This window comes from Hemitrygon akajei, chromosome 1 (genome assembly GCF_048418815.1).
Source record: "Hemitrygon akajei chromosome 1, sHemAka1.3, whole genome shotgun sequence".
NCBI classification, from domain to species: Eukaryota; Metazoa; Chordata; class Chondrichthyes; order Myliobatiformes; family Dasyatidae; genus Hemitrygon; species Hemitrygon akajei.
Window position 1 is genome coordinate 134957441 of NC_133124.1, and position 9765 is coordinate 134967205.

Sequence of the window (9765 nt, forward strand, 5' to 3'; positions counted from 1 at the left end):
TGTGCGTCTAGAAGTTTGCGGAAGTTTTAGACGACATGCCGAATCTAAGAAAGGGAGATACTAAATAATGTCTATATATTTATACTTTGCTGGTATTTCTGATTTCTTTAAAGCCACACGTGGTGTCAACAGGTTAACTGTGAATCTTAAAAGACTGATTGCTTTGTGTTCACTTGTGATTTATCCTTGATTGCAGATTAACACCAAGTGGCAACTTTGCTGAGGAATCTACACTGCAAAGTAGCTACGCACTTGTGCCACACTATCCATGTCCTACAAGCAGCAAGGGCTGTGCTTCTCTTGTTGTACATGCATTGCCGGAATTCAGCAAAGTGGAAGACCCTGGGAATGATGACGCAAATGCCTGAGGATGCCTGCTCCGAACCATTTGGCTTTATATGTCGTTGTAAGATATTTTGGCCGGAGCATATTATTTGTGAATTTCCCCTCTATGCTTTATTTTGTAAGCTACTTGCTGTCTTCTATCAAGAACAGTAATTTAAATGCATTACATCTTAAGTAGATTGAACATAAGTAAATCTAAAGTTTAATATAAATGAGGAAAACACTATAAAAAGCATGATTTTAACCATTTTTATGCTTCCAGGCAAAGTTTTTTTTTGATATGGTGACCTTCATTTTATACTTAAATTCTAGCTTTGTGTTGAGGGCAGAAAATGAGTTTAGTGAATATTATGCAATTTTTTTGTGTTGTGTCAAGTATTCTTAGGTGGTATACATTTCTGTTCAATCAGTTGGTGATATTGTTAAATTCAAATGTTATTTCATCTTGTGTACTTGATTACATAGTGAGAGATTTACATGACATGCTTTGAAATATTATTAGTGGAGAATAACACTAAGCAACTGCAGTCACTGTAGAGACTGATCTGGAACAAAACCAATTTCCATTAGTAGGCTGGGTCATATTTATTCTGTACATTGATGTGGGTGGTACAAAATAGAAGATGAGCAGTCTTGTTTAAAGTATTCAGGGAAAATAAGTTGGAGCTTTATATGGTCAAACTCACTGGAAGAAGATAACAAAGTTGATATAGATTTATTTTAGTTTATGAATATGAATCACAGCAAAATTAGCTGATAGATTAAATCTGTATATTTTGGTCAGGATATGAAAATAAATATGTGGTCTGGAGCATGTAGGGTGGAATTTTAAACTGGGGTGTGAGGAACTCAGCGGGTGGAACAGCATCTGTGGGAGGAAAGGAATTTTCAACGTTTCCAGACAAAATTTCAGGTTCTGATGTAGAGACAATTCCTTTCCTCCTACAGATGTTGCCTCCCCACTCAAGCACCTCCAGCAGATTATTTGTTACAGTAAGCAACTGCTGCTGCCTGGAATAGATGTTCACAGCTACATTTCCATCATGAACTGTTACAAACAGTTTTCAGGAACAGATTCTGGGGACAATCTGGAATCTGTGGTGGAGGTAAATAATGGCTTTGGTTTTCTTCACATTTAAATGCCGTCAGTTTAATGTTTACATTAAAGCTTCCCTGATGGTAATACCTTGGTTGGTTTCATTCAAGACAACTTAGTCCCTCAGTCCTAGTAAAATCAGCATGATTTCCTTAAGGGGAAATCTTGCTTGACAAATTTGTTGGAACTCTTTGAGGAAATAACAGGCAGGATAGACAAAGGAGAGTCAGTGGATATTGTTTATTTAGATTTATAAAAGGCCTTTGACAAGGTGCCACAAATGTTAGGCTACTTAACGAGATAAGAACCCATGGTATTACAGGATAAAAGAATGGCTGACTAGCAGGAAGCAAGGAGTGGGAATGAAGGGGGCCTTTTCTAGTTGGCTACTGGTGACATGTGGAGTGTTGGAGGGACCATTTCTTTTCACGTTATATGTCAGCAGTTTGGATGATGGCTTTGTGGTCAAGTTTGTGGATGATACAATGATTGGTGGAGGTGTAAGTAGTTTTGAGGAAGCAGGACTTAAACGAATTAGGAGAATGGGAAAAGAAGTGGCGGATGGAATATAGTGTATGGAAATGTATGGTCATGCATTTTGTGAGAAGGAACAAAGGCATAGACTATTTTCAAAATAGGACCAAATTCAGAAATTAAAAATGCTTCGGGACTTGAAAGTCGTCGTGCAGGATTCCCTAAAAGTTGACTTGCAGGTTGTGTTGGTGGTGAGGAAGGCAAATGCAATGTTAATGTTGATTTTGAGAGCACTAGAATATAAAAGTGAGGATGTAATGGTAAGGCTTTCTAAAGCACTGGTCAGTCTGCACTTGGAGCATTGTGAGCAGTTTTGGCTTCTTATCAAAGAAAGGATGTGCTGGCATTGGCGAGGTTCCAGAGGAAGTTCACGAGAATAATCCCGTGAATGAAAGGGTTAACATATGAGGAATACTTGTTGGCTTTGAGCTTGTACTTGCTCGAGTTTAGAAGAATGAGCGGGAGCTATCATTAAACCTGTCGAATTTTGAAAGGCCTAGACAGAGTGGATGTGGAGAGGGTGTTTCCTATAGTGGAGGATTCTACAGTAGGTCCAGAGGGCACAGCCTCAGAATAAAAGGACGTCCCTTTAGGACAAAGATAAGGAGGAATTGCTTTAGCCAGAGGGTAGTGAATCTGTTAAAATTCATTGCCACGTACGGCTGTACAGCATTATGTAATTCTGTGCTGTGCCATCCTCTGGCACAGAGTACGTAGATGTAAGTCACCTTGATTTTTATCACTCAAACCCTTAGTAAGCCATAGATTGTTCAGCTTTTATAGTGACTGAAAGAGGCCAAGGAGTAGAATTAATTGAATAGCTCTACAAAAGAGTTGACAGGTAAAATTGAGCCAAATGGCTACCTCCTTTGCTGCATCTTTCTATGCTGAGACTGATCCATTTTAATGATTAAAACTTTCTCATGAAAGTACCATTCCTTGATTCAGTTTGATTGAAAGAGCTGCATCAAAGCACAATCCAGTAGGTAGTGGAATGAGCTGCCAGACAGAGAGGCTGAGGCAGGTACAATAACAACTCAGAAGGCAGTTGGACAGGTACATGGAGAAATCAGAATATCGTTTTATAATGTATTGAAGGACAATTGAATGTTCAGCCAAGGTGGTCTCCTACATGATTCCCCCATATTACTCTCCTTCTAACATTCTTCTTTTAACACAATCATTCTATTTTAGTCTCCATCAGGTAAATACCCATGGTTTCATCCCTCCCCTTACTTCCATCTGTGTGACTTAGACCATAAGATATAGCAGCAGATTTAAGCCATTTTGGCCCATCGACTCTGCTCCACCATTCCTTCATGGCTGATCCATTTTACCTTTCAACCCCGTTCTCCTGCCTTCTCTCCGTAACCTACCACGCCCCGACTAATCAAGAGCCTATCAACCTCTGCCTTAAATACACCCAATGACTTGGTTTCCAAAGCCACCTATGGCAATGAATTCCACAGATTCAGCACCCTCTGGCTAAAGAACTTCTGCCTCATTTCCATTCTAAATGGACATCCCCCATTTCCACTCTAAATGGCTGTGTCCTCTTGTCCTAGGCTCCTCACCACAGGAAACATCCTCTCCACATCCACTCTATCTAGGCCTTTCAGCATTCAATAGCTTTCAATGGGATCCCTCCCTCATTCTAAATTCCAGAGAGTACAGGCCCAGAGTCATCAATCGCTCCTCATATGATGACCCTTTCATTCCTGGAGTCATTCTCGTGAACATCCTTTGAACTCTTCAATATCAGCACATCCTTTCTTAAATAAGAGTCCTAAAACTGCTCACAATACTCCGAGAGGCCTCAATAGTGCTTTATAAAGCCCTTCAATTACTCCTTACAGTAACAAGTTCCACATTCTAGCCATGCATTAACAAAGTAGCTCCAGCTGAATTTACTCCCAGTGTCACTTGTGACCATCTTATATTGTCATGACTTTCTCTTGTTTGTGTGATAGCATGAACATCAATTTCTCAAACATCCAGTAATGTTTCCATCCCCCACCCCTTCACCATTTCCCATCCCCTTGCCTCTCTCATGTTATCTCCTTGCCCGCCCATCGCCTCCCTCTCGTTCTCCTTGCCCCCCTCCCCTCTTCTTTCTTCCATGGTCTTTTGTCTATTTCATCAATCAACTTCCTAGCTCTTTGCTTCATCCCTCCCCATCCAAGTTTCACCCATCACCTGGCATTTCTCTCCCCCCCCCCTCCCCCCACCTTTCAAGTCTACTCCTCAGCTGTTTTCCTCCAGTCCTGCCGAAGGGTCTCGGCCCAAAACATCAACTGTACTTTTTTTCCATAGATGCTGCCTGGCCTGCTGAGTTCCTCCAGCATTTTGTGTGTGCTGCTCAGATTTCCAGCATCTTACAGATTTCCTCGTGTTTGTTATATTGTCATGAACTTTGGTTTGTCCAAAAAGTGGCTTTTTCCTCATATCTGCACTCTTATGCCCTTTAAAGATCATTGTCTGGTCATATCTCAATCTTTTTTCAAGAGGATAAAGCTACAAGCAGTTCAACATTTTTCAGTAGATATAACCTCACAACTCTGGCTTCACTCCAGTAAATATGCTTTCATCCGTGAAAATTCCACATTGTTTAAAATAACTTTATAACTTTAAAGTAACTTCTGCTTAAATTTTATGCCTCTGAAATGAATCTGTTTACTTTTTAATCACTACTATTTTGTGAAAACTCAGTTGATTCCTGCTGTTCTTTGCCCACTTCTGCATTATCTTCCCTTCTATTAATTCATGAAGATTAAAGATTTAATTTAACACATATACATCGAAGCATACAGTGATATACATTCTTTACATGTAATCAAATCTGCGAGGGTTGTTCTAGGGGCAGCCTGCAAGTTGTGCCACGCTCCTGGAGCCAACAAAGCATTCTTGCAAAATCACTAACTCTAACCCTTCCGTCTTTGCAATGTGAGAGGTAACTGGAGGGAACCCACGCGGTCATGGAGAGAATGTACAAACTTTCTACAGGCAGTGGAAGGAATCGAACACTGGTCGATGGTTTCTGATGCGGTAAAGCAGCTGTGCTGACCGCTGCACGATCGTGCCAACTGCTATATGCTGAATCTTGCTGTTTTCTGAAGGTTTCTGTGGCTTTCTCTTGGTGGGTTGAAGGCCTCTTCAAGTCCTTGCACATTTTCTTATTTTATAAGAAAAGTATAAATGTTCTCAAGGTGTTACCTACTTTTCCCCTTTAACTAAAGAATATTATTTTGAGGTTTTTTTTTACTATTACCTATTTGTGGTTAGGGATTAATAAACAATTTTGCAAAGGACATTGATTAAGAAAAGCAAGTAAATCTAATACAGATTGGCAGTGCTTGTAGACTGTTTATTTATCTTTGCTTTTGCCAATAATGGCAGTAAATCAATATTCCTATCCATGTCTAGCGAAGTCTGACTAGTGGTTTGTTTAATACGAGCTTTTTCAATTCAAGCTTCTTCATAATGAATCAGTGACCTCTGCCTTAGTATAAAATGGCAGGTAATGACGCCTTGAGGATATGTGGTAGGGAAAATGGTAAAAGGTATTCTAACTGGAAATCTACTCCAGTATTATTTAGTGTTGCCACTAGATGGACTAATGGAAAAAGTTCAACTCTTTATCACTTGCATCCTCAAAGCAGTAAAAATCAGCAGAAATTCATTTTGCTGCGTTTTGTACTGTTTTGAACCAAATTAAGCTTATTACTTCCTACTAACTTCTAAACTTCTATCTACAGGGTGGAAGTTAGTAGGAATCAATTTATTTAAGATAGAAATGAATAAATATTTGAAGGATCCAGGAAACTGGCACAGAAGAGGAGTTGATCAGTATAGATCGGCCACTGTCACCTTGAATAATGGGGCAGACTTGAGAGGTGCTTGAGTTCCAGGAACATTAAGAGCGAGGCAGCAAAATGTACAATATGGCTGCAGTTGGATTGTGTTCATATTTTTGAGAATGGGAGACATATAATGAGTATTTTTAACTTAAGAATCTATTTTTATTTACTAAACATTGCATCTTTACGAGGTGTATGAAGTCAATATTGCTGACTTATATTTTTAAATGCAGTCTGCCACAATTATGGATTGAATTCATCGAAGACAGTTTTTCATCCAAGTGAACTACTTGAATAAAATGTGTGCTTCTATACTAAAAAAATACATCTTAGTAATTGGAACAAATTTTTGTCCTTGCATTCCAAAATAAGCTCCCTTTGATCATCCTGGAGATGAATGTTACTGTGATGTTTAGCAGTGTGTTGCAATTAAAATGTGCTTGGGACAAAATTTAGTGCGATATAATTAAAAATTATTTACTCTGGATTTCAAACTCATGTCTGCTAACGTAAAAGAAAACTGTAACGATGAATTGGTATGTGTGTCTTAGTTACTGAAATATGAATGAACTTGATAAGATCCAAGGTTTTTCCTTTCAAAGTAATTGGAAAAGGATCAGCTAAATGTTACATGTGACTAGACTGCTATATTTCTAATATACAGGTTCAGAAGCCACTTTATTAGGTACAGAAGTAGAACCTTGTGTGGTCTTCTGCTGTTGTAGCCATTCATGTCAAGGTTCAATGTGTTGTTCAAAGGTACATTTAGTATCAGAGTATGCATACAGTCCGGGGCAGACTACAGAAAATCGCCGAAAGGGTATACCCCAAATCTCAGTGCGGTTTTAGGTCAGAACGTTCCACAATCGACATGATCTTCTCTCTTTGACAGCTGCAAGAGAAATGCCAAGAGCAAAGACAACCACTCTAGATAGATAGATAGATAGATAGATACTTTATTCATCCCCATGGGGAAATTCAACTTTTTTTCCAATGTCCCATACACTTGTTGTAGCAAAACTAATTACATACAATACTTAACTCAGTAAAAAACATGATATGCATCTAAATCACTATCTCAAAAGCATTAATAATAGCTATGTCGCTTTCATCGACCTCACAAAGGCATTCGACCTTGTTAGTCGAGACAGCTTGTTTAAAATCCTCGCCAGGATTGGTTGTCCTCCGAGGCTCCTCAAGGTAGTCCAGTCGTTTCATGCGGATATGAAAGGTGTCGTTCAATTTGATGGCTCTTCTTCAGAGGCTTTCAACACCTGCAGCGGTGTGAAGCAGGGCTGTGTGCTTGCTCCCACCCTATTCGGCATCTTCTTCGCAGTCATGCTGAAACACGCGTTTGGAACTTCAACCGATGGAGTTTACCTTCATACCGGATCGGACGGAAGGCTGTTCAGTCTGTCCCGGCTGAGGGCAAAACCCAAGGTCCGTGAAGTACTCATCAGAGACATGCTGTTTGCAGATGACGCAGCGTTGGCGACACACTCTGAAGAGCAACTGCAGTGACTTATGGACAACCTCTCAAGAGCCTGCCAGGAATTCAGCCTAACTATTAGTCTGAAGAAGACCAACGTGATGGGCCAAGGCGTTGAACAACCCCCCGTCATCAACATCAACAATTACGAGCTGGAGGTAGTCCACGAATTCACATACCTCGGCTCCACCATCATGGACAGCCTCTCCCTGGACTCCGAGATCAACAGGCGGATCGGACAAGCAGCCACCACATTCGCCAGGCTGACCAAGAGAGTCTGGGAGAACAGAAAGCTGATTACGAACACCAAAATTGCAGTCTACAGGGCATACATCCTCAGCACACTGCTGTACCGCAGCGAGACCTGGAGCCTCTACTCAACGCCTTCCACCTTCACAGCCTGAGACCCGTTCTGGGCATCAAATGGACCGACCGAGTCACCAACACTGAAGTCCTTACCCGCGCCCAGTTACCCAGCCTCTTCACCCTTCTCCAACAACGCCGACTCTGCTGGCTGGGACACGTACATCGCATGCCGGACGGGAGGATTCCGAAAGACCTACTGTACGGGGAACTGACCACCGGCAAGAGAGCACGAGGACGTCCTCACCTTCGTTTCAAAGACGTCTGCAAAAGGGACATGAAGACAATGGACCTGGACGTCAAAAGATGGGAAGTCGTCGTGAACGATCGCTCACGCTGGAGACGAGAACTACACAGAGGGCCGGAGCGCGGAGGAGAGAAACTGAGGCTTTCCGCCGAGGAAAAGTGCGCTCGCCGAAAAGACAACAACACGGCAACATTGGAGGAGAGAGCGTCTTCAAATGCAATCGCTGCAGCCGAGACTGTCACTCCCCTGTGGGCCTGTACAGCCACAACAGACACTGCTCCACCATCAGCAGCTGAATCAAAACTCTCCAGGCGCAGATCCATGGTCTCTCGAGACCGACGGATGCCACACACATGCATACAGTATACAATCTGAAATACATACTCTTCACAGACATCAACAAGAGAAAGAAACCCCATAGAATTAATGATAGAAACATTGAAACCCCTTCTCCCCCTCCCTTCGTACAAGCTGCAGCAAAAGCATAGACTCCGCCCACCCGAACTAGATGCTCTTCTGCACACCTATGTTGTAATGCATGGTCATTTGAGTCAGCTTGAACCAGTCTGGCCACACTCCTCTGGCCTCATAAACAAGAGGCTTTTGCCACAGAATGGCTGCTCATTTGATGGGTTTTTTTCTGTTTTGCACACCATTCTCTGTAAACTCTAGAGTTCTTCGTGAAAATCCCAGGAGATCTGCAGTTTCTGACTCAAACCACACTGCGGGGCACCAACAATCATTTCTTCCCTGTGCTGATGTTTGGTCTGAACAACATTTGAACCTCTTGGCCATGTCTGCATGCATTGAGCTGCTGCCACATGATTGGCTGATTAGATACATCAATGAGCAGGTGTACCTAACAAAGTGGCCACTGAGTGTATATAGTTTACTTCAATATCTTTGTACTTTGCTGCTATTTTTATAGATCTATTTAAAATGTTTTCTTAATGGGAGTGGCCTGTGATTCAACTGCTTCTGCACAAAAGTGTATTTCTGTAACCCAATTACTAGTGATGTTCTATTTGATTACAATAAGTACTTTAACATGTCCTTATTTTATAAGAGTTATTGCTAATTCAAAGTGCAGGATTTTACATTTAATTAAAATGCTGTACCTGCATATTTGGAAGTGTGCATTCGTGGATTGCTTTGTGTCACTTCTATTTCCATATTTATTTATGATGGTTTGAATTGTCGGAGTTCAATGACAGTAAATAGTAGTGCCATCACTCCGGTTGAGTATGATGTTCTCCTAAGAGGCTGTGTGTTGGTGGGTCCTCGGGTGCACTGTACAGACTGAGCCAAGATCTACAAATTCTGGGGCAGTGTGGCTAAAAGTAAGAGGTGGTTGTGGTTAGTGGTGGTTTTATTTTGGTTTCGCATTCTCTCCTTTCGCAGCTGCCGCTTGTTCTCAGCGCAGGGGAGGTCATTCTCATGCAGCACTGCCCCCTCCTGAACAGATTTCCTCCAGATATCTCTGTTGAGAGCAACGTCTTCCCAGTTTTGAGATGTAATGCTGAATTCTGTCCATCTGTGTCCTATCAGCTATGTACCTGCAGCACAAACCACTGTTGAGTAGCTGAATACCCTAGATTGTGCATTAGTACAGGCTGTTCAGATGCATAGCAAGCATGCACAGTAAGAGCTCTGCAAGTATAATACAGCATCGTATTTTTCTGAGGGTATTAATTGAAAACAGTGTGGCCTTTACTGATCTGCAAACTCTACCGACAGGTTAAGAGTCAGACTGCAGGTCATTTAGCAGCTGTGTGGAGATTAAATGGTTAAAATCTTGGGTGTAACTGTTCCGCGGAACTGGAAAACAGTGTGG

At 41.6% G+C, this 9765-nt stretch overlaps 1 protein-coding gene across 1 annotated transcript in view; it reads left to right on the forward strand.

Annotated features, from left to right (window-relative positions):
* Nucleotides 1-9054, forward strand: part of LOC140730902 (frizzled-6-like) — an 80832-nt gene extending 71778 nt beyond the window's left edge. Inside the window, exon 7 of the mRNA XM_073051935.1 lies at nucleotides 197-9054. Within this exon, the coding sequence (XP_072908036.1) occupies nucleotides 197-368 (172 nt within the window). The 3' untranslated portion in view covers nucleotides 369-9054. The remainder of the gene's footprint in view (nucleotides 1-196) is intronic.
* The last annotated feature ends 711 nt before the right edge of the window (nucleotides 9055-9765 follow it).